Source organism: Acinonyx jubatus, chromosome A3 (assembly GCF_027475565.1).
Source record: "Acinonyx jubatus isolate Ajub_Pintada_27869175 chromosome A3, VMU_Ajub_asm_v1.0, whole genome shotgun sequence".
Taxonomy (NCBI): Eukaryota; Metazoa; Chordata; class Mammalia; order Carnivora; family Felidae; genus Acinonyx; species Acinonyx jubatus.
In genome coordinates this window covers 81,311,334-81,336,562 of record NC_069388.1, presented here as the reverse complement: position 1 = coordinate 81,336,562, position 25,229 = coordinate 81,311,334, and the positions used below count along the sequence as shown (strand labels likewise).

The 25,229-nt window shown below is 43.9% G+C and overlaps 1 protein-coding gene and 1 long non-coding RNA gene across 3 annotated transcripts in view; one reads left to right on the top strand and one right to left on the bottom strand.

Annotated features, from left to right (window-relative positions):
- SPRED2 (sprouty related EVH1 domain containing 2) overlaps positions 1-25,229 on the top strand; it is a 111,046-nt gene that overhangs the window by 36,082 nt on the left and 49,735 nt on the right. The window contains exon 1 of one of the 2 annotated variants that reach the window (XM_015073657.3): positions 8,699-22,650. The exons of the other annotated variant lie outside the window; for it this stretch is intronic. Within the exon in view, the coding sequence (XP_014929143.1) occupies positions 22,634-22,650 (17 nt within the window). The 5' untranslated portion in view covers positions 8,699-22,633. Of the gene's footprint in view, positions 1-8,698; positions 22,651-25,229 lie in introns of those variants that run through there. 2 annotated transcript variants of the gene reach the window in all.
- LOC113603225 (uncharacterized) overlaps positions 2,725-25,229 on the bottom strand; it is a 29,136-nt gene continuing 6,631 nt past the window's right edge. Inside the window, exons 2-3 of the long non-coding RNA XR_008289360.1 lie at positions 5,660-5,777; positions 2,725-5,343 (exon numbers count right to left, since the gene is read on the bottom strand). This is a non-coding gene — a long non-coding RNA (uncharacterized LOC113603225). The remainder of the gene's footprint in view (positions 5,344-5,659; positions 5,778-25,229) is intronic.

The window sequence follows — 25,229 nt, the reverse complement described above, 5'->3', positions numbered from 1 at the left end:
AACCCTCATTCAAGTTAGAGCAACTTCATTTCTTTACCAAAAAGAAATACCTTCAGCTATTGTCTGAACTTGTACCTTGCTGAGAACCCTGCCAGAGTTTCTGGTTAATTGTTTGTTTTGTCACATTAATGGAACAATGAGAGGACACTGGCATTCTTCACCCATGATGTGGAAGCACAAAATGTACATTTCTTTTTAGGTGTGTGGGGGGCAGGGCAGGGAATGTTTTTTGGCCTTTAAATCTTAGAAATCTGTTATTTGACAGATAACAAAGTTTTAGGTACTTCATGGGGACTGCGGTGTTTAAGCTCAAATGAAATTTAAATTTGGACCTTGTGTGTTATATTTTCAGTGAGCCTGTGTGTTTCTTTATCTTCTTCTTTCTGAAAAGTTCAAAAGTATGAGTCATCCTCCCTCCCCTTAACACACTTTTTTGGGAGGGAAGAGGGAAGTAATGTAGCAAAATTATTCTTTCTAAATTATAAAAGAGTATCTTCAGAATTTTTAGTGTTCAAAGGAAAGACCATGCTTCCCAAGGGAAGATATCCCTAAAAAAAAAAAAAAAAAAAAAAAAAAAAGGACTAATACATCTTTGTACTGATGTCTCTGAAAGGGTGAGGAGGCATCTGCTAGGGTGAGAACAGGGGAGAATTGCCAGGTGGATTCCTGATGCTGGGGTAGAACCGTACAGCAAAGGGCCTTTCATCCTCAGAGGAGAAAGGGGTGGAGGCCTGAGAACTATATAGAAGGGGACAGATTGGGCCAGCCAGGATTTCCAGAGCCCAGTACCCAGCTCCCTCCGCAGGGCCAGCATCCCTGGGCAGTCCTTAGAAATGCAGAATCTTGGGGCGCCTGGGTGGCTCAGTGGGTTGAGTGGCTGCCTTCGGCTCAGGTCATGATCGATCTCGCGGTTTGTGAGTTCGAGCCCCGCGTCGGGCTCTGTGCTGGCAACTCAGAGCTTGGAGCCTGCTTCCGATTCTGTGTCTTCCTCACTCTCTGCCCCTCCCCTGCTTGCTCTCTGTCTCTGTCTCAAAAATAAACATTAAAAAAAAAAATTAAAAAAAAAAAAAAAGAAATGCAGAATCTCCCCCATCCCCCAACCAGAATCAGCTGCCCCAGGTAATTCACCAGCACTGCCTGTGGGTACTGGCTGAATTGGTGGCTTGTGTGGCTACCCAATAGAGCAGTGTTACCTCTAAACCAAGGACAATGGGGGGAAGATGGGCTAGGAGCTAGGCCGAGAGAGATCATTTAAATTATAATGCATTCTAAATATATAATATTATAATGTAACATATACATGTATGATATTGGACCACATGCTTAGGGATTAGGTTTTGTTTTGGGTACTAGGAAACGACCAAGAACACAATAGGGAGTGTGTGTGTGTGTGTGTGTGTGTGTGTGTGTGTGTGTGTGTTTGGCGGATGAACTGTCTCCCTTCTCCCCAACCCCCAGTAGTCTTGGCCCCTCATCTTGCTGGGAGAGTCTTTGGAAGGGCCTGACTAACTGCCTCGTTGGTAACAGACCCTAAGAGCACACAGTAAACACCCCAGTGAGAAGACATGTCACCATCATCAAGGCAAACAGTAGAGCTTTTCATGAGGGTCCTCGCTCTGTGGGCTCCAGAAGTCACTGAAAATGGAGTCACAAGCCTATGGGCCTTGGCTAATTTAGAGACCTTAGCTGGGAGGCAGGCATGGGCTGGGTGGGGCAGCCCGCCCACATGGTGCCCTGGGCTGGCATCACCTCACCCAGCCTTGTTTGTCAGGCACTGATAAGTCTCTGGTTCTGCCCCGGCTGGGGGATAATGTGATCCTTACCTCGAGGGCTCAGATTCAGAATTCCGTAAGTTCTGGATGCACTCAGGTTCACTTCTCCCTCCTAAACACGTATGGAAATAGCTCACGGGTGAGGCTCTGGCCTCGTTATTCTTTGGCTCTGTCATGCACCAAACCTTGCATTGTCCTTAAGACAGGAGCCTCATTGCTAACTAACGGTGGCTTTGAGGTGTTTGCTTTCCCTGGTTTTACAGAGTTTGTTAAGTTCCCTTTTTACGTCAACACGTATTTTAGGTTAAAGTTTGCATTTTTAGTGAGTAGTCTAAACGGTTAGATCTAAATTGGAAACAAATATGCATTCTTTGTGTAGGGTTAATTATTTTAATATTTCTGATTTTAAAGTTTAACCAAATGCTGTAGTATCTTCTCTTTGGAGTTCACATGTACACAATTACCTAACCTTGCTACATAGGTCCTATTTACTTCAAAAATAATTTTGAAGCATTTACCTGGTATGTTTTGAAATTTGTGTGGTTTTCATTCATTAGTATCAGAATTGAATATATTTAGCTGTTGCTCTCTGTCAGTAAACTGAGACTAAAAACTAACTGAGTAGGGTTACAGATTATTAGATAGGAAAATTAGAAGCCTCTGGAGGGAGTTCCTGCTTCCTTTTCCGTGGTCCGAAGTGGAGAACAGTGACTGTATTCCTGAAACAGAAAGCACAGCCAAGAGCTGTGAGTCCAGACTAAGGGGGAGATTTGTTCCGGTAGCCATTTGGACTTTCACCTCCTGTCACCTCCTATGACAGCAAGTGAGGGGATCAGCATCGATTGAGTGCCTACCACATAAGCCATTCTACATGAGGTTTTTAGCATACTGGCCACAGAATCATCCTGTCACAGGGGAAGAGTCCCACCCCCTACCTTGGGGTTTTTAGATACTTAGGGCATTTGCTGAGTACCTTGCAATCCAAGTCTTTTTCTGTAACATTAAAACCAGCTTCAACTTAGGGGGTGGGAGGAAAGTAGCTCTTAAGGAATATATGTGGGAAACGTTTGCTGAGTGAAATGTGGCAGAGAAAACGGGTCTCTACAATGAACATTGTAAAGGGTGCTTTAATGCCCGGGACTTCTGAAACAAACTGTTCTGAACATACAGAATGGTAGCTGAAGGACCAAAACCTGAAATGTCCTCCCTTAGACACCCTGAGTGTGTTACTTGATTTCTCTTCTTTTATTGAATGGGAACCGCCCTGGAAGGATGGAGATGATCTGTTTTTTGACAAATCTGAGATCACATTGAGACTTTACTAGGTTGGCAGTACCGTTCTGGGTCTTGGGTTTTCAGAGGTGACCTTACATGCTTATGGGGGAGCTGCACACTGAGTGGGGAAGGCAGTAAACAAGGAGAGTGCAGATCGTCCCCAGCGCCAACAGAGACATGATGGAGAATAACTGACTCAGCCCTTACTCACCGGCTCAGTAAAAGGTAGCTGCTGCTGTTGCTGTTGTTATTGTCATTGAATGGCCTGTTGGGGGAGGGATGTTCCTTGACTAAATTTGGGGAAGATCTTCTAATATTTGAGGGCACACAAAGTTTAATGCCTGTGCTTATTCTAATAACGATATCATCCCTCCTCTTGGCCTCACCATCTCCCATGAGCATGGTCGGTTGCCAATTGCTGGAAAAATCAACTTTGCCTGAATGTTTAGGAAGCTATTTGGGATTTCCAATGTTTTTCTTCCTCTTAAAGAATAATAAAGCAAGTTCGCATTTAAGGGGTAGTGGTGGTCACAGTTCATCTCTTCTCCCTACCTCATTCTGCTTCTTTGCTCAAAGAGAACTTATGGGTTCACAAGCGTTTTCCCTGAAGAGGTAATCATTTCAAGGGAAATGAGATCTCATTTAAAGTTTCTAGGTAAAAACAAAAACCGCAAGGCTTATGCCTTTGTTCTACTTCCCAATGGCAGTTGGTAGGGAATTAAACATTGATCACCTTCTTCCTCTCCGGGCTGTGCCCACCCCTCTGTCACATGGGGTAAAACGAAAGAAGGCAGTGCTGGCTCTCCTGTTTACCATCCCTCTTCCATGCCCCCCATGGTGCTGGCAGCAGCCAAGGAGGTGGTGAGCTTTCTGCCACTGCGCCAGCTGGGCCACCTGTGAAGCCACTGCCAAAGTCAACATGTGCAGCCTTTGTGTCTGGCCAGTAGGTTTCATAATGGTAGTTAATGGAAGTTCCTGTTCAGACGCCCTCAAGCTCGTTGTGTAATTCCGCCTCTGGAGGGCCCGGGCATCTTCTCTTATGTAAAAGCAAGGTCTTCAGGGGATTTTTAAAATTTCTCCTCTCGCTGGTCATTTGGCAAGGTCAGAGGAGGCCCCATAAGTGACCATTAGAAGGAGAGGGCAATATTCCTAGTGGTCATTCAGTAGAGATTTATTGTAGTCCTCACGTGTACCAACTCTTGCTCTGGAAAGGTGGGAAGGGAGGGCACACAAATGACTAAGCCGTGAACTCAGAGCCCTGGGACTGTTGGTCTGATTCAGGTGTGGAGGAGAGACAGGTAAATAAATAACCATACTGTAAATGAGGACCAGAGAGCTCAGTGCCAGGGGCACGTGAATGGGTCACTTAAGTGGGTGGCAGCTGAGGAGGAGATTAAGGAGGGCACTTGTGATGAGCACCGGCCGACGAATGGAAGTGTTGAATTGCCATATTGTACAGCTGAAACTAATATTACACTGTAAGTTAACTAACTGGAATTTCAATAAAAACAAACAAACAAACAAAAAAGATTGGGAGCCAGTTTCCTTGTTTTGAAGCCTTCTTTGAGAGGAGGGACGAGTTTCAGTGAGGGTGAAGAGAGGTGAGAAGGGCTTTTATCGGTAATGGTAGTGCCTTTTGCCTCCTGGGGTGGGTTTGAGGGAGACATAGGAAGGGGCCTGAGGGCCTCGCACTTACAAGGGCCCCACCTTGCTTAGTTTAATGTTCGGTGGTTGCCATCCTGAAGTTCTTTCTGTTCATGTTTTTCCTTTTGTACGAGGCCCTGCAATTCATGTAGTCAGTCCTGCATTTGGAGATCAGGCTGTCACAGTGGTTGAGCCAGACTGTGAAGAGCTGTGTCTGTCAAACTGGAGAATATTTGACTGTATTCTAGAAGCAGTGGGAAGCATGCCGGGGGTGGTGATAGGGTTGTAGAGGAGAACCAGAGAGGCTGGTGAGACCCGGGGGGCTGGCCGTCCGTGGAGGGAGGCTGCCCCAGTCATGCTGGAACAGAGGTGGCAGATGCGCACAGCTCCAAATGACACAGGTGGTGGAGATGGGCTGCCTCGAGGCAGGGGACAAAAGTGGAGCGGGTCGTTGAGGATGGCTGGGGTTTCTCGTGAGGCCGGAGAGTCCATTCACCAACAGGAATGCAGGGGAAAGGAATCCTTAAGCCAGTGGCAGCAAGGCAGATGTTTTGCAGGAGTGGGGTGAGGCCCTTTCCAGAAAGACCCGGAAATCTCTGGTGGGACAGCTTGTGGAAACATGCACTGCAGCTGCTCAGCTGTAGCAAATGACCTGCAGATCAAGGTTTTTGTCAGTATCAAGAGCTTCACTAGAACAAATATTCATCCAAAAATAAACTTCCCGTTCTTCCTGTTTTTATAACTTGCCTATTTCCTCTGAGTTTGAGGCTGGTCTGTTCCGTGGGTTATTAATCTTCAGAGGATCAAGACCTCTATAGAAGTATTTCCTGTACATGTTTATCTACCCAGCCCTAAATTATTTTCTCCAAATGATAAGAGAACTTTTCCATACTGGTGTGTCAGACTTTTCCTTTGAGAGGTTTCAGTTAGGCACCCCAGCTAGTAAGGCTAAAACCAGAAAGGCTTACCCCAGAACACAGGAAACCCGGGTACAGTGGGGGCGGGAGAAGTGACCTGCAGTGGGTGTTCATAGGCATCCTCCGTTCACCTCCTTCAGGTTCAAGGGGCTCCTTTCTGGCCAGAGTCCTAGGAGAGAGATAAAGTGATGGCTGCAGAGGGCCCGATTTGAGGGAATTTGAAACACCCTACTGAATATCCACAGGGGAATAATAGCCCCAGAAATATTTCTGCCCCTTGGAAGAACTTAAAATACCCCCCCACCCACCCACATTGGACCATAATTTGTGTTTAAAACATCTTCCATCTTTATGCTTTCAAATACAAGGGGAAGAGAGTGTCCTTGGTGCTCATGACTATGCACAAAGAAAAAGAGAAAAGCCATGTTGAAGCTGGGGCCAAGTTCAGACCCCATAGACAAATAGACGAGCTTGCATAAGGAAGGGAGGGCATTTTAACTCACCGGCCCAGTAAATCCCCCTGCCTGTGGGAGACATTCTTTGGTCTCCTACCTTTTTGTGCATACAGATACCAAGCTAGCATGCTGGTGAGTATTTTTTAAATGTAAGCCTCCTTGTGTGACTCTTGTAGAGAGACCGTGGGGACCGGGCTGCGTGGGTGGCGGCTTGTGCCGCAGCGGAACTTGGAAGGAAGCCAGCTGCCTTTTACTGAGGCCTTCCGAGGTGGGGCAGGGATGTCATATTTTGCACAGGGCACCACCCCTCCCCCCTGATGATTCAGGTGACTGGATTGGGAATTTCTGGGCCAGAGCACGGCCCACTGCTCTAGGCCCACACTGTCCAACACCTGAGCCACCAGCCACTAGCCACCTGGGCTGTTGTGCACTTGAAACGAGGCTAGTGTGAACTGAGATACACTATAAGTGTAAAATAACACATTGGAGTCTGCAGACTTACTATGAAGAAAAAGAATGTAAAATAATTCCTCATTAGTAAATCTTTCATTTTGATTACTTGTAGAAACGAAAATGTTTTCGATATATTGGGTTATGTCAACTATATTATCCTGGTTAGTTTGGCCTGTTTATTACTTTTATAATGTGACTAATAGAAAAATTTTAATTGCATATGGGGCTTACGTTCCATTTCTGTAGGACAGTGCTGCCAGTCTGTGTGTTGAGGTCAGCTGCCAGTTGTGGCTTTGAAAGCAATACATTTCCAGAGGCTGGGAGGGGAGGGGAGGCCCCTCTCTCCCTGGTGGCCTGGCTGAGGGGAGACCCAGCCTTAAGTTTCGGCTGCGTAGGGTGGGGGGTGGGACAGCCTACTTCTAGGCAAAGAGTTAATAACTCAATAAACAGCAGCAGGAATTTTTTTTTAATGTTTGTTTATTTTTTGAGAGAGAGAGTGCTAGTGGGGGAGGAGCAGAGAGAGAAGGAGACACTGAGTCTGAAACAGGTTCCAGGCTCTGAGCTGTCAACACAGAGCCTGTTGGGGAGGTGGGGGGAGGGGGGTCAAACCAATGACCTGTGAGATCATGACCTGAGCCGAAGTCAGACACTTAACCAACTAAGCCACCCAGGCTCCCCAACAACAGCAGGAATTTTTTAAAATCCTTGCAAAAGCACACCTCCTGGCTTAATATTTTTTTCTTAGCCTGCTTTGCATACCAGCCTCTTTACTGGAAGCTTCCCCTCCCCACCTCCAAATTCAGAACTCCACCTATCGGCATGGAACCTGCAGCGATGTTGTCCATAGGATCTTACTGTTTTGTTTTATGCTCTTGTTTAGATTATTCATCTGTCCGCAGGTCAGGCTACAGTAGCTGCCAACCCAGAAACTACCCAGTTAGGCCTGAGAAGCCACTATTTCGGACCAGTCCACCCTACCCCGCCTTTGGAGTGGTTACTTGAGTGAAAACGTCCACACCTCTGTCCATCGAATACCGAACTTCTGCAGGAATAATCAACATGAGAAGCAGCACGTCTTAAGTGCTTGTTCTGTGTGATGTGCTTTATTACATGTACAGTTAATTGGTATTACAAACTCCAGTACACCCCAGAGTAGGAGCCATTGTTTCCCCATTTTGCAGATGGAGAAACTGAGTTTAGAAAAATGTAGTAAGTTATCTGAGAACTCATGGCTAGAAATCAGTGGGGCAGGGAGTATGGTTTGGGCTGTGGGACTCCATAGTTGAGGGTTTAACCATAGGGTATCATTCTGCACTGCCCAGACCAGCCCACAAATGCGTTGTTCAGTTCTGCACATGCATTTGTTTGTCAACACGTCTGCTGGTGCAGGCTAGGATATGTCCCCAGGGAGGGTTCGATTCTGGGTTGTGGCAACAACTGAGCTAAGAGTTAAGGAGTACTGTGAGTGTCTTTGAGCCCTACTAGAAGGACACCCTCTCACATGGCTTTTAAAATGCTATATGCTACAGAACCTTCTGCCAACATGGCTTTTGCATCCAGTGGAGGGTCCAGGGCTGTCCAAAAGATGTTCCTTTGGCCTCTCCAGGGTGACTTGCGGCTTTGTATTGGTGCAGAAAGGGCAACTCCATGGCTGGCTGGCTGACTTGGTGACATTTGGAAATAAGCAAAGGGGCTAAGAGCTATGTGCTCTGGAGTCAGGCTGTTTGTTCTACCTGTTGATAGCTTCATGGGTTGGGTTCTTCGTTCTCCGGGTGGCAGTGTCCCTAACTAGAAAACGGAGATACTCAGTACCTGTCTCGTATAACTGCTGTGCACATTCAAGAGGATGCACAAAGGTATAGTTTCTTGGCACATCAGTTAAATGTCAGCTAGCATTTCATTACCATGTTCGTTAATGCCATTTAATGCTGTAGGATGGGTTAGAGACCCATACAACATGTACCAGAAAATATGATCATGTGGCCTGAGTTTTTTGTTCTAAGGCAAACATATGAGAATATATATACCTTGGTACCTGAATATGTACCTTTGTACTTGAGTATTGTATCTTTCAAAGCTATGACCTCACCTCAGGAAGCAGTCTGCGTATCTTGATCTCCCAACCATTTGCTTGAAACATTTTGAGAAGCCTTTCCTTTTTTGGAACTCTCAGATGGGGAGGCAGGGGGTGGGGGGGAAGATGATTCTATTAAGTATTTAAATTGTGAAAGTAGATTTTAAGTTTGGAAATGGCCTGAAGTTCATTAGAGCTAAGTTTGGTGAATAAGTTGAATAAGCTTTGGTGGTAGATCTGCTCTAAGTTAAAAACTGGTGTTTAACTAAAAAGTAAGGATTGGGTTTCTTCTGTTTTGTTTTCAATTTTAATGGTTGGCTCATTTATTATAAGACTAGCTTGAAGGCAGCCCCAGAAGAAGGGTTTCAGGCAGCTTCAGTTCCAGAGTTGGGCCAGCATCTTTGGAACACTAGTAGAGGCTCCAGAGCAAAAGCTTTAAAGGCAGGGGCTTGAGGGTGAGTGGGGCAGTGTTGACTCAGACCTATAAGCTTATATTTTTGGAGTACAAATTCAACTTCATACCTACTGTGTTAAGCAACACCCGCAGCGAAGTTGGCATTTGGGGCTTGTGTAGCCGGTAACGGGGCCAGGGGCAGAAGGTTCCCTGCATCAAAGGAGCAGAGGCCAAAACCTGGCTTTGGATGTTGACTTGCATTCCAGGTCTGTTCGCCCTTTGTGATACACAGAATTCAGATCTGAAAGTGTGAGCATGTGTTAAGGGAAGGCCCTCAGGTTGGTGTCCTTGGCCAGGACTTTAAAGCTGGATATGGGGGAAGCCCTCTTCTTCTATATTGCATGGACTACTGAGTGGCTAGAAAGCACCACTGAGCCGAGGCTCACTGGGAGTGGAGGAAAATGCGTGTCCCCATGGAAAATGATGGATGAAAGTTCAAGGGTTTTGTATCTTCAGGTTCATGATGACTAATAGGTTCATCTAGAAGGGCTGGGCCCCCAAGCAACCTTTGGATTATTTCCAACAGGTGGAAATGAGAGTTGCCGTGTTCATTATATCCCAAAGTTTATCTTGGCTGTGGAAAGAGCGTAGGGCTTTGGAATTTGCCTGGTAGAGCTCCAGTGTTGCTCTCTATTGCTGGGTGTCATGACTATGGTGTCATAACTAGAATTGCCTAGGCCTCATTTCTTTCATTTGTAAAATTGGAACTCCATTTTAGGGCTGTTGTGGAAAAGGGTCATAAGAGTCACGTATATGAAGAGCCTCAACAGATGCAAACCCTCCACCTCTTCCAAGGCCCTCAGAACGACACTAGAATGGGGGCGCCTGGGTGGCTCAGTCGGTTAAACGTCAGACTTCGGCTCAGATCATGATCTCACAGTTTGTGAATTCGAGCCCCGCATTGGGCTCTGTGCTGACAGCTCAGAGTCTGGAGCCTGCTTCAGATTCTGTGTCTCCTCTCTCTGTGCCTCTCCCCTGCTCATGCTCGGTCTCTCTCTCTCTCTCTCTCTCTCTCTCTCAAAAATAAATAAACATTAAAAAAAAAAAAAGAATGACATTAGAATGAACCCCATTGCCACTCAGTGGCCCACAGTTGTATATCAGAATATGCTACCTGCTGCAGGAAAATGTCCCCAATCTTTCGTGAGGTGAGGCCTGTATTCCTAAGAGAATTTCCAGTTCCTCCCTTCTTTGAATAAGGTCAGCTGTTGAGGCTCCAACGCTCAGCAGCTCTAACAAATTAAGCTAAGACCCTTTCGGCCTCTTAAAAAAAAAGCTTTCCTGTCACTGACATAGGCGGCCTCGGCAGGATGCACACTGGCACTTCATGCTCAGGCACTTAATGGAATGCTCAATGTGAACTGCATTGTTGATATTGATAACAGGTCATTTCTTATTTGGATTTAAAGGAGTCCTACCTTCAGGTTTTTCTCATTTTTGTCCAGCCCCTAGTTTTTACTGTGATTCTAGCATCATCCTTGATCGCGCTGATAATTCAAGGAAGCTTGGCCTGGATCCCTGACTCGGGGGCCCTGGTGAGACGGAGAATTAGGCCAGCAGGGCCACAGGCAGCCTCCAGCAGAGAGCGTGCTGCCACCACTAGCCTCTCACACTTAATCCTGACTTTGCTTGAACCATCCTGTTCGGTTCCGGGAGCTCTGATTCTCAATTTTTGCTGTATGTTAGAATTACCTGGAGAACTCTGAAAAATTTGGAAATCCATACTGTGCCCCAGCCAATTAAATTAGGCACCAATGTTTAAAAAAAAAAATGGCAAAACTCCCAGGTGATTCCAGTACGCAGCCAAGTTTGGGAAGCAAGCAGTGCCTTGGGTGATGGAATGAACAGTCTCCTGGTACAGTTACTTCCCTGAGTTTACTTGCATTGGTGAAGTCATTCACTCTATCCTCTGCAAATCATCTAGGGCCAAGGTGTCACCTCTAGGGGTTGAACTGCCTGTTCTGGTCAGTATTGAGGTCCCCGTGGCGAATAGCTATCATAACAACCTGTTTTCTTATGAAACGTTTTACACATTCACGAAGGTAAAGAGAATAGTATTAGGGATCCCCATGCACGCATCACCCAGCGGTCATTCATGTTTCCTTTGCATCACCACACACACATTCTGGGGTGGGCTGGAGTATTTTAAAGTAAATCCTAACATCGTTTCATCCATAAATACTTGAGTGTGTGTCTCTAAGAGATAAGGACTTTAAAAAAACAACCATAATACCATTATCACACCTAAGAAAATTAACGACAGGTCTTTAAAAGCCATGTTCAGTTTTCTCCCAATTTGTCACAAAAATGCATTTATACATTTGGTTTGTTCCAATTAGGGTCCAAACAAGTATAATTCATTTTTGGTAGTTTGACTTTAACCCTGGGGTAATTAAACCATCACTGTGTACGCACACAGGTAATGATGCATATGCAGGTCTGGTAAAAGTATAAGTGGCATTCAGCGCATCGGATGTTTACACGATGGTCTCTCTTGGCTCTTTACCTTCCTTAGCCCTTCTGGTGAGACCTTGACCTGTCACAGAGGTCACTCACTGAGTGCTCACTGAGGCGCTGGTTCCAATCACTTCTGTGCTGCTCTGCTTCTGCCTGAAGGCATATTTCCTTCAGTGAACTTAGAATAGAACCTTAGGCTGCTTGTGGAAAGAGAGTATGAGTCAGCTCGGTGGACAGTTTCGAATTTCCTGCTCCTTTGCTAAAGGCGGTGGCTGGGAAGGGCTGGAACTGCCTCTTGGGCTCCTCTCTGGGCTCTGCTGAGGGGTCCTGCCTCGCTGGTTATCTCTGGGGATCCACCCGGGACTTGTGCTCTGACCCAGGGACCAGGCAGTAGCTAAGCCCTCCTTCCCTAAGGTGTAGATGGCTCTGTGAGCCTTTGCCTCCAGCTAGATGTCTGGGTTCAGGTCCAGATGATGACCAGGGGAGGAGAGGGTTATTTTCTGCCCTCCGAGGACAGAAAGACCAACACCTTACCGGTCACCACTTTGGCACATTGTCTCTCCTCTGTTAGGTAGAATGCTGTCAGAATTTCTTAAAAAGGGGCAGATGACTGGATGGCCCCTGGGATGAATGGGTGGCAAGTCTTTGTGGGGGAGTGAGCAGGAGAAAGATCAGGGTGGAGAATGGGCAACCTAAATAATTGAACTCCGGTTCCTTCCACAAATATGTCTTTGTGTGCCTACTCCATATGCATCGTGTCAAATCAGAATCTCATCTTCTCTTTCCCTAGCCATATTCTTTTGCTTTAGAAGGGCTTTGTCTTGATTTCAGGTGGATTTGCAGTTGCAAGGTTTTTATTCCTTCTTTCTCTATATCATGACCAGGTTAGTTAAAGAGCAGTGGACAAGCATCCTAATATATAAAGGCAACCCTGATCTGCAAAGTTGTTCCTCACAGGACTGTTTTCAATAGCAAAAGGTTCAGAAAAACCTAAATGTTCTTTAATAAGGGACTTGTTAAGTAAATCACGGTATGCCTGTATAGTGAAATGTTGTACTGATGCAAAAAGGGGATGAATCTGTTCTGGGTTCCCATATGGAAAGATCCCCAAGAGATAAGACGCAAGGTCCAGAACATGGGAATAATATATTTGCATAAACCCTGGAAGGATACACAAAAATCTTTTAAAAGGTGGTTACTGTTGGCTTGTTGGGTGGGAAAGGGAACAGAGCAGATGGGAGGTGGTGGGAGTATACCTTTTTATATTTTGATTTATGAATCATGAATGTGTAACCTATGCAGGACAATTAACTAAATATAAGAATAAATACATCCGTACCTATATCATGCAGATAAATTGATGGCCTGTTATCCTCCAGCTAATCTTCTGCAAGCTTCTGATCCCTCCTTATCTGTACTTAAAGACCTCAGAACCTGTTGTGTTCTGAAATGGATCAATGAGGCTATGACCAGCCCATGGAATGGGTGCCATATTTTTCCCATGATACCTTGTTCAATAACATTATAACTATTTGCTTCTTTTGAAGCCCATGAGCTTTCCCCCTTCCTCATCCTGAAATATAAACTGAGCTGACATCTAAAGATTATCCAGAGAAGACAGGGAAGTTGGGCTGCCTGTGTCTGCCAGCACAGTAAGTTGCCCTCTTAGGAAGAGGAGGTGTCATGGGAGAAGCTGCAGGCAGGGGTGGGGAGATTAAGATGGCTTCCCTTCCCATTTCTCGTCTGTCTATGCAGTCTTTTGCTTCTCCCTTGGCATCCCATGCGCCATATTGTCTGTGTGTTTGTATTTATTTTCAGCTTCTGCTGAGTGGCAGCAAAATCCTTTTGAGCTGAACTGGTCCCGCCCTGGTAGCTAGGAATGTTCTAATGTTAAGACTTGCTCTTCACATTTGGCACATTCTTAGTATTAGGAACAGTTCCTCCAGGGCTCACAGGAAACAAACAAATGAAATCCATGGAACAATTTTCTCCCTCTTGAGGGGAGAAAGAGGGGTGGAGAGAATCTTTGGGGAGACTTGAAGCAAAGAACATTTAGGAGTGAACTTTGTTTAGAAGTGTTTTGAAAGATGAAATTCAAGGACACTCAGGACCTATTCTTGGCTCTGCCACAAATGTACCTTTTATGTTTTATTCCAGTTTGTACATTTGGGGCTTACTCTTTGATTTTGCATCTATAAACTAGGTGGGGCCCGCATTCATTGTCCATTCTCCTCACTGTTCTGTTTTAGCCATCTGATACTTACTTAATAAAACTTGAAAGCCGTCCTTGTAACTGGCAACTAAGTGTAGAGAGTGGATAAGCCCTGTTTGGCCCCTTTTCTTCCTTAAATGAGTACTACAGTGAATACTGTTCTAGAGATGAGTACTAATTGGGTTGAGGTTTGATCAAGGACTTGTTACCTCACCTACATGCCTCTTCCTCTTTTGAGTACAGTTGTACACACGATGAAGATTGCATGTGGTCATAATTACCCTTGACAGTTCTATAGGAGGCCAGCACACAGCCTTTCACCTCTTCCTCCAGTCTTGGGAAGGATCACTGTTTCTGTGATGGAGCACTAAATGAAGTAGCTGGCTAGCATTCTCAGTCCATGTTGAAAGATGAATGTGTACTTCATCTTTAAATGCTAGGGTCCTATCAAGGGTAGCAACAGACCAAAAGAAGCACATGGTCCCCAAATCTTGACCAACTCTGGGGTACATGTTCTTGGAGAGGAAGAGCCTCATCTCTCTTTAAATGTACTCAGACTCTGGCTTCTGTTCTCTTGCTGAATTTGGAAAGTTAACAATGTGTATATGAGATTCCTCTGTAAGGCACTTCTTAACTACCACAGAGAGCACTTGGTGAGATACTGCGGATTCTCCCCTTTCCTCTCCTCTCTCAGCAGGTTTTATTATGACCACCCTTGGGGATTCCTGAGAGGGGAAGATCCTTGAAACAAGGTGGATGCTCACCAGCTGTGCCTTCCCTATGTAGAATTCAGGTGAACCATGGGGAGGAAAGTGGTGCTGAAGTCAGTGATCTGTAAGCCTTATTTGGTAGCTTGTTCTCTGTTGACTAGCGAGCCCTAACTCTGATTCATTGGTCCACTTTTTAAATTTCTGATATAACTAAACTGTGTATGGCAAAGTCAGAAACAATTTTCAGAGTAATCAGTAGCTTTGGCTTCCCTTTTGATGATTTATTTAACCAGGCAACCTGGGAATTCTAGAGCAGGTAAGTACTCTGGACACTGTCATCTACTTCTCTTGCTCTGGAATCATCTCTGATTAGCCTTTCAGAAACCAAAAGTTAACAGTGTGACAGAATTGAGGGATGATTTTGGTTTTAGCTGGGTCAGTAATGTAGACTCAGAGTCAAAAGTTGTGAGCCCCGTTCTGGCTCCTACAACTAAAATTGAACAAGAAATAGTTTCCTCATATGTCAACTGTGATTAGTCTAGAATTAGCTATCCTACGGTTAATTTTAGGATTCTAGGCTGCTGTTCTAGTTATTTAGTTAATATCTAATGTCCATAAGATGTGAAACCTGTCCATAAGATGTGAAATTATTTATTTGCCCCCCTGCAGTGTTGAATTAAAGAACTAAAAAAATCTTGTTAAGCCTTATATACCTTTTGTTTTAATCAGAAATGAACAAATAGAAAAATAGGGAAATATTTTCCAATTATTTTTTAATGGGGTTCAGACAGTGAGAAAGAATACATTAAACTAGCAAATATGCATCACATAACTGTGGATACCTGAAATGCTCTTAAATTCTACCACTTATGTGTCATTTCAGGTGAATGTTTTCCTTTGCATTTTCTCACTATTCTACAGTGAACTTAGTACGTTTTATCATGAAGAATAATACACATTACAAAAGTTTGCTACCACCTTCCTGTTATTTCCTCCCTCTGTATAATTTTCATCTCCACCCCCTATTTAAGCCAATAAAGGTTAATCTGTGTTTGTTGAATGAAATGAAAGAGACTCGGGTCTACCAAGGGTTTACCATTTGTCAGCCACTGAGCTACAAAAGTGAAAAAGAAGACCATCTTTTTTTGAGAGTCTCAGGTCCAAAAGCAAAGGGGACGTGCAAGTCACAACAAAATGCTGTAATTGTGGCATTGCTTGCCATGAAGACAGAGAAGAGACTCCATTTCCTATCCCTGGTCTCTGTTTAGGATAAAAGCCCTGTGAAATTGCAAGGCTCATTGCTTGCATATGATAAAGCCATAGCCAATGTTGACATTAGCTGCCATTGTTGACCAATGTTGTTTGTAAAGAAAAGACAGTTCTAGCTTTGGGGTGAGATCCGCATCCTTTTAAACTGGTGTGTTAGTTTAGGCTGGCCTCTTAGATCCAGGGTCAGAACGTAGCTTTACCCCCAGTCCGTTGGTCTTGATCTGCCAGCACTGCCAGCTTTCTTTCCACTCCTCTCTGTTCCCTGTCCACTTACTTGTATTTGTAGGTTTTCTCATGTAGGTGTTACCAATCTATGCCTTGTAGAATTCTGGAGGTTCGAGGCCTGGGCCAGTTTAAGCCCTACATTTTCCAGGCGAGGGAAATTGAGGCAGCAAGAAAAGCAGCTGTGCCCAAAGGCACAGAGCTAGTGGTGAAGCCAGGCCCAAACTATTGCCTCCCAACAGAGTGAATTTGCAGGGTTTCTACCTCCAGTTATGTGTGCTATTTACGTAGGTGAACAATTACAGAGGATCGTTGAGTGTTCTCAGAAGAGACTTCCATTTCTACAACTTAACAGCTGTATAGCCATCTGACAGAGGTGGCTTCCACATGGAAGGTTTGCTTAGCGAGGACGCTACCGCTGTCTTGGATAAGTTTTTTGTAGCCAACATCACGGTAAGCGGTAGATTTAAGACCGCTCCTAGATTACACAGCCTTTCAGCAGCTTCCGACCTAATTGTGGCCTGAAGTTAGGGAAACAACAGAGTGGACTGGGCCAGGCTGGTGGCAGATTTGGGTTCGGCACACTCAGTCTGTGCAGTGATCCTCATGGTGCGAGGATCACTCGAGGAATGAAGCTATCCAACCCTTAAGCAGATTTCAAACATAGACCTTACCCTTCAGCGTGGCACACGTTAAATACACTAACTGGTCACCCATTGGACACTCCCTATTTTCTCTCCGCCCCCTCCCACCCTTGAGCTTAAAATTCCACCCCAGATCTAGGTTTGGTTTCTCTCTGCAGCCCATGTGTCTGACGCCAGGCCTTCTTGCCCTGTTTGCTCTCCAAGCCTGAAGGGCTAACAAGGAAGACGAGTTCTTCATTTTTTTGGGTTGGCCCTCAGTCTCTTTACTGGGTTCTTGTGGGCAATGATGATTTTATGGCAGCCCTCATTTCTGAAGGCCCTGGAATCCTTGCTCATCAAGCCCTTGGCTCCTTCCCTAATTTCCCAGAGTAACTTTCCCATGTTTCTGATCCAGTTTGGATTCCTTCTTCCACTTTTATCAGTTTGCCCTGTTTGTGTAACATCTTATGCTGGAGAAATTCAGACTCTCTAGAGTAAATTGGCCTAGTAGTTCAGTTCCCCTGTTTTTCCTCCACACAGGCCAGGCACAAAATTTGTGGGTGTGTTGATATAACCATATGGAATACCCCACACCAAGTGGGCACTGGGTGAATGTGAGTTCCATTCACTTTTCTTTAAAGAAATCTTGCCAGGTACACAAGCCTAGCACTGAAAGGTCCTCACTTCATAGAGTCTCTTATCTTAAAAAAAAAAAAAAAAATTTGCTTAGCATAATAGCCCGTGTGCATGTTATCAGTGCAGGTCTTCTGGCTCTAACCAAGCTGAACATCCCCACAGTAACCGTGAGCTTTGGAAAGAGCCTTATTTTACCCCTGTGCCAGCCAGTTACATTTTAAGGAACATGGCTGAAAACTGGCTTGGTCTCAAGTAAGATTTGTCACTGTGCATACATCTCTGAAATCCTGCTCTCAGGTAACAATAGAAATTATCTGGGGCGCCTAGGTGGCCCAGTCCGTTAAGTGTTCGACTTCGACTCAGGTCGTGATCTCACAGTTCATGGTTCGAGCCCTGTGTCAGGCTCTGTGCTGAGTGCTTAGAGCCTGGAGCCTGCTTCTGATTCTGTGTCTCCCTCTTTGCCCCTCCCCCGCTCATGCTCTGTCTGTCAAGAATGAATAAACGTTAAAAAAAAAAGTTAAAAAAAATTATCTGACTCCCCCCCCGCTTTTTCTTTAATTTATATATTTTTAAATTTACATCCAAGTTAGCATATAGTGCAACAATGATTTCAGGAGTAGATTCCTTAATGACCCTTACCCATTACCCCTTCCCTTTCTTGAACAGCCCCAGCTGTGAATGCCAAATTCACTTTGGTATTTAACATATGCAATTTTCTATTGGATTGACTTTGTAAACAAGTTGATATTTGCCAGTAAGGCAACAAGTGGCCACCAGAGAGCCTGTGTATCTGGATATACCTCAGATTTCATCTCTGTCTGAACAGCTGGCTAAGAATTTTTTTATAAGAAAGCTAACTGAATGTAGCTAGAATGGTTTCTTTTGTTCAAATTTCCTCTCCCGGAGACCAGTCCCCAGGACTCCCCTCACCTGCCTTATCCATTAATGCAATGGCCTCATTTTCCCCAAATAAACAAGTTCTCTTGCCAAAGAACATAGGCGGCATTCTTGGATGCAGGGACGTGTCTTGGGACCTGCATCTGAGTAAGGCGTGTTCTTCATTTTTCTGGGTTGGCCCTCAGTCTCTTTACTGGGTTCTTGTCGGCGATGATGATGTTATGGCAGCCCTCATTTCTGAAGGCCCCTTGAGTTGTATTAATCCTGCCCGTGGCTGTCCAGCCCTCTTGAAAGCATCCTTCATTTCTGTTTGCTCACTTTCCTGAATGCCTCTTTCAGATCATCTTTCACCTCTTGCTTCAAGCTCTGGGGACACATGTGGTTTTGACATAATGTACAGATGTGACTTGGGGGAGGGGAGGCATGGCTGTGGGCTCGCACACATCAGCTGGACTCTGAAAGAGGGAGGTCATCCTCTGAGTGGGCCGTTCGGGAAGGAGCGGAGGTGGAAAAGACCCAACAGGCAGCCTCAGGCCCTCCAGATTTCCCCTCCAAACACGAGACGGAACACTGTGGTATATGTTTTCCACTGCAAGGAGAGAGCATGAGCTCAGCTCATGTGGACCAAATCACCCTAAATACGCTTGTGTGTCTGGTTTCTAAGTTGAGACATATTAAACAATAAAGGACCAGTGACCAAAACTTCTATAGGGAAAAACCCAGTGATTTCTTTATCCACTCAACTGTTGATCACCAAGGTTGGCAAATTTCTTTGAAGGTCTAGTTAGTAAATATTTTTGGCCTTGGGGACCATGAGGTTTCTGTCAAAACTGTTGAGCTGTGCCTTTGTGGCTGTAAAGCAGCCATAGACAATACGTAAACAGACCAGTGTGGTGGCTGGTCATAATTTGCCCACTCTTGCCAGTCTAAATTATAAAACTTACAAACATCCTCTTCATTGTTGTTTGCATAAATTAATGAGTACTCTGTATGTGGCCAGGACTTATGCTAAGTACTTGTTGTGAGTGATCACATTTATCCCATTCAGAACAATTCTGTGAAGTCATTAATAATATTCTACCCATTTTACCGACAAAGAAGTGCAGAGGCTTAGAGAAGGTAAATAACATAAGTAAGGGCCAGGCTGGATTTTGAACTAAGTTAGCTTGACTCCAGTTTCATGCTCTTTTACCACTGCACAGGACAGCCTTAGATAACATCATGATATCCATATTTGCCTTAAGATCTTGCCATTAGCCAGTATTTGGACTTTGGCCTCTCCCCATCTTCCCCTAAAAGCCCAAAACATGCAAACAGATTATTGCTAAAAACTCTTGTATAAATTAATACATGGCAAAAATTTTAAAGGAGTCCATTAACAAGTTATAATGAATTGGAAGGCAAGTTCTGCTATGCTTCCTGGCTAGTTTTGCTTTGTAATACCCAAGGGTCGTGGGAGATGAATATATTAAGGCCTGGGGATCTCAGGCCAGTGGCATCCACGCTGGTTTTGAGGTTCCAAGATCTAGTGTTCTGAAAATGTAGAGATGGAGCTGGGCCTGGAGCAAGCTACTGCCCCTTGGGACGGCCTCACCTGGGGCCATTTGCCTCTTAACGCCAACACTGACATGAGCTGTCAGCCCGCTGTACACATGGGGGCAGGCTCCTCGGTTACCAGCGGAGGTATGCCGAGCTAATGTGGTCAGGGGAGACTGGATATCGCATCCTGCAAGTTGTTTCAGACTGGTGATGGTCATTTACGTGCAAGTTGACCAAACAGAAATGTTCATTAAAGATGGCAGAAAGCGGGGCACCTGGGTGACTTAGTCGTACTCTTAGTTTCAGGTCAGGTCATAATCTCACTTCCTGGGTTCCTGAGTTGGAGCCCTGCATCAGCCCCCAGTCTGACAATGCAGAATCTGCTTGGGATTTTCTCTCTTCCTCTCTCTTTGCCCCTCTCTGGCTCACACTGTGCACTCACTCTCTCTGTCTCTTTCTCTCAAAATAAATAAATAAACTTAAAAAAAAAAAAAGATGGCAGAAACCAAGTTGGGATGTCTTTTGTTGTTATAATAAGTAAGGTGTGTTCTGAAGAAAGCTTAGAGTAAAAAGATTGGGAGGTGGGAGGGAATCCCGTATTCCATATCGCATCACCTACAGCAGTGTTTCCCAAAGTGCTTTCTTCAGGTTAAAGGGATGGTAATGGGGGAAGGGGTTCCTGTGGTCAAATAAGTTATGAAATGCAAGACTAAACAAACAGTATTCTTGAGGATATAGTATGTAGTGTTCTCAAAATGTTTGTTTGGTTGTTTTGTTTTATTTTTGGATCCTCTTATAAAATTGTTTACAAGGAACACCCTTTGAGAAATCTTAACCCAGAGGCATTACCTAATGTTTATTACATTTTGGTAAATTTCCTTTACAGTCCAAGATTTTTTTTAAACGGGTCATATATTCTCTTTCTTTTTGTGTATGTGTTTAACTTTATTTTGAAGTATTTCATCCTCACAGAAGAGTTGTAAGAGCAGTATGAGGGACTCTCCTAATCCAATTCCCCATTTGTTAACATTTTACCGTAATTGGTATTTTCTCATTCTGTGTGTGTGTGTGTGTGTGTGTGTGTGTGTGTACATGTACACATTATTATTGCCATTACTTTTGTGTTTTTAGTTAAATTTCAGTTACAAGTTCTTTAATGAACTATACATTCATTTCTTGAAAATACTTACAGAAACTCAAATTAGGCTAGAAGCTTATTAATTCCCCCCATTTCTACCTGTTGCATGAAGGCAAATCACGCTTTGCCAGTGTGTGAAAGGTTTTCATTAAATTGCAAGGGAACATTTTGATATTCCTTAGGCTTCAGTTCAGACCCACACACAGTTCAGATTTGTGAGGTTGTCACTTGATGTGTATGGGGACCATCACAACCATTTGCTGTGTGTTTTTAGTCCACTTGGGCAGTGTTGAGGACTGGCCTTGGCCGTTAGCTGAGATGGAAGCCTGGACCAGACACTCTCCTGTCCTTTAGTTTCAGAACTAAAGGGAGGAGTCAAGAGGTCCTAGGGTTTCATAGGACCTCTATATTTTAAGTGTCCCGTGGCGACTTGTCACACTTTCAGAACATATCAACAAGGACGATTTCTTAAATGACATCTAGTTTCAGTAGTGCTTTTATTTAACATACATTGGCGCTTCCATATCTGTTTTTTTTTTTTCCAGCCATGAAATCAAAGCTGTCTTCCTCCTTCAGATGGTTTAAGTATAGCCCAGTTTGCACATAAAGTGAGTCAAGCGAACACTGCTACCTTACAAAGAGATGTGTTGGTGTAAGGGGACTGTGGATGTGATGTAATGTAACCTCTCATGGAGTATTTCCAAAACCATATAAGGAGGCTCGAAGTAGTCACCTCAATGTCAACACCGAGCTCACAAATGAGGCTGGAGCTTGTGTCCCCAAAGGAAGCATAAGGAACACCACCAGATAGTCTTGGGAGGAGAGAGCACCAGGCATTTGTTCAGCGGGTGGATGCAGCCCTCACAGTGGCCTTTGGACTCGCATGTCCTACCTTCAACCTGGAAGCTCCCACGCCCATGGTCACTGGTTGCACTGTGTGAATGGGCACCATTCACACATATAGTGTGTTCACACCTAACTGGAAAAGTGCCTTGTCTAGATACACATTAGACCATAGGGAGAGAAAAAAATTTTTCTTTAGTTGTTAAAACGTTTTGTGACGAAAGTTTTTAGATACTCAAAAGAACAGAGAATAATAAAGTCAGTCCCTATATTACTTACTACAGATGCAGCAATGATCAAGATTTTTTCACATTTCATTACCCTCTCCTTTTTGGCTAAAATACTCATAACAAATCCCAGATATCACATCATTGCATCCCTACGATGTTTTCTCTAAGAAGTAGACATTTCATAAATCCAATGCCATTCTCCCACTTGGCAAAATTAACCAGGACCAAAATTTTGACATCTAGTTTTTATAGAGCTCCTGCGACTAAGTCACCTTGCAACGTGAGAATCAACAGAGTCCATGCCAATACTAATTTATGGATGTCTTAAAAGAAGGGGATCCTTGCTCTTAGCTGTGAACAAAATTATTTGGATTGGAGATGGGGCGGGTAAGCAATTTGCACTTGTGGTTCTACGTCTGTAATCGCAGGTATTGAGCTGTGCCATTTGCTTCCTGGGCATTTCACAGTATCATCAATGATTGATAATCATAACTTACAGGAATTTTTTTAAACAGTATTTTAATTGGAAAAAGCATCTGTCAGCTGTCAGGCTTCCAGCTTCCACTTTTGAGAAGCAGGATGTTGAATGTGAGTAATGACACAACAGGCCTATAAAATGCGGACTAACCCTCGGATGACTCATCCAGTACGATGCAGTATATTTGTCAAGGAGACTGAATCATATATGGGGGAAACCACTTTTCAGGCAGCCAGCTGGTTCTCAGGTCCGCAAGAGACAATCCATTTTTATCGGAAGCTTTATAGTAGCAATAATGCTAATATCCAGCACTTGGGCTCTACAATGTAGAGGAAATGGCATCACCCGGCAGGTATGTGCTTACTGTTTACATGAACTTTATTTTCTCCTTGTTCTCTTCTGCCTAACCTTTCCGATAATTTGACATTTTTTAAGGGGGAAAATTATTCTAATTGAAGGAACTGAAGGGTGTGTGTGTGTGTGTGTGTGTGTATTCACATGCAAAGACAGAGACGTTACCACTGGTCTTTGGATGGACACAGAGCTCTTGTCCACTCATCTCTCTCTCTGAAAACAAATTTCTCCTTAGATATTCAGAGAAACTCAGCCCTGAGTTTAAAAGATGCTGCCCAGGAAACGGCTTGCAGAGGTGATACACCTTTTGGGTGGGTGGTTTACAACTTTAATAAATAAATTTTAAAAAGGAAAGAAAAAGCAAAGGTGAGCTAAAGGATGTGGTCTAATAGTAACTATTGTGTCTATTATGTTGGATTTATTTTCAGTACTATGCTTTTTCTTACCCCCAAGATACATGACTTAATGCAAGAAAGCTTTATTCCCCCTACAGAGGGAATATGTCTAATTTTTGCAAATCATAATTTGCTCATACTGAATTCATGCATTAACTTTACTAGGTGGGAGAAAGGGTAGTGGGGGTTTGGTAACAACATTTAATTATAGCTTTCACATGATCTGAAGGATTGTTCTGCATAATTGGGAAGCTGTGTTGCCTGTCTGACCTTCTCTCTTTCTTCACTCACTAAATTTAAACCATGCCTGACTCGTTAAGGCACAGATCTTGTTTATTTGAGTATATTAAACATTCCTCTGTGTGTTGACAATCCATTCAGTGTCTCCTCATATTTTTAAAAAATACTTTTTGTGTCCTACTTGTTAGGGACAGATGATATAGTTAGTTTATAGTAGTGCTATTTCTGCTTTTCTGGTGGGTCTGTCCAGAATGGCTAGGTCGGGACTTAACTGTGCACAAATTTGCCTAAGGTTTAGTATTTGTGGAGCAGCCTTGTCTATGGGGTAATTTCTGTTATCACTCGGAGAGAGCATTAAACAGATCAAGGCTTACCGAGCTGGAAAAGTAGGCAGTCTTTGTCTCTCTTCCCCTTTCTTGTAAAGCCCGTAATAATGACTTCTGTTCCTTGAGGTACATGTATTCTAAACTGTCCGTAAATGCATTAATTTGGCCTATTTAAATACATTCAGAAATGCAGATAATATGGAAAGCCAGCCTGAAGGGAGTTTGTTTGTTTCTGTTCTGTAGATTAAGAGGTGCACTTTTTTTTTTTTAGGATGGCCAGTTTGTTTTTGGAGACAGGACCATCTCCAAATTTCATTAATTTTGCATTCTATAAATGAAAGCCACCTGTTATGCTGTAACATGCTAATTATGGTAGAGGACAATAATGAAGAGGAACAGTATTTGAAATATGTGGGGGTTTTGCTAAGAATTTTCCTGCCCACATCTGTAGTGCTTATTTTTATATGTGTATGTGTATACATGCATATATAGCGCATATTTAATAATAGCATTTGGTGGTATTAAAAAAATACTTCAGTTTCAAAGTAAACCTTCTTTTTATTCCTTCTCATTAACTGTTTTTTTTTTTTTTTTAAGTTTTAGGAGAAAAACTACTTTGAAAATGTTAGCCTGAACTAAAACCTGAATTTTGTGATCTTCTAGTAGATGATGTCCCCTTTTGCTGCTTTGCCGGGTGCCATCAGTTCAAGTTTCACTTTGTCAAAAGTCATCAGAAGAATACTGTGATTTCAAAATATGAATTAAAGGCAGCATAGGTTATTTGCTCTGATTTCACTGAAATCTTAGGTTCCATTATACCATTTTTTCCCCTTAAGTGCTACAGAAAATGGTTCCAGGCAGGCATATAAAAACATTTCATCTAAAGTTCTTGATGTATGGCATTTTCAGTGAAAATGTCTTGCTTTCCCTGTGATTTGTGTAGTTGAGACTAACCCAGGTCCTTTCCAAATAATTTTAGGGCAGCATGACTTTTGTTCAGGGCATCTTGATGACTGATTCAGCAATGACAGTCCCCCCTAGGGATGTGGCCGCTGCTCCCAGAGGCCCCTGTGCTGCTAGGCACCATGAGCCGTCTTTAGATTCCTTCTTTGCCTTTTGAGGGAAAAGGAATCCAGGGTGGCTCAGTCAGTTAAGCAGCCGACTTCGGCTCAGGTCATGATCTCACGGTCCGTGAGTTCGAACCCCGCTTCGGGCTCTGTGCTGACAGCTCAGAGCCCGGAGCCTGTTTCACATTCTGTGTCTCCCTCTCTCTGACCCTCCCCTGTTCATGCTCTGCCTCTCCCTGTCTCAAAAAATAAATAAAAAAACGTTAAAAAAAATTTTTTTTTTAAAAAGAAAAGGAATCCAGAGCCATGGCCAGTACCAAGGATCTCCTGTCATTCAACTTGGAAGTGATCAGTAGGTATTGAGTGAGATGCTGCCAATGTTCAGAGCTATGTGCTGGGTGGTGTTAAATGAAAAAAATGCCTGTGATCTGGGCCCAGCCCTGTCCTTGATTTCATTCCCTCTTCGGTGGGGATTCATCATTACTGGCAATAGATTCCTGTTGGGCTTTCTTTTATTCATACATCTACTGGAGTCTATAATCTGGAGCC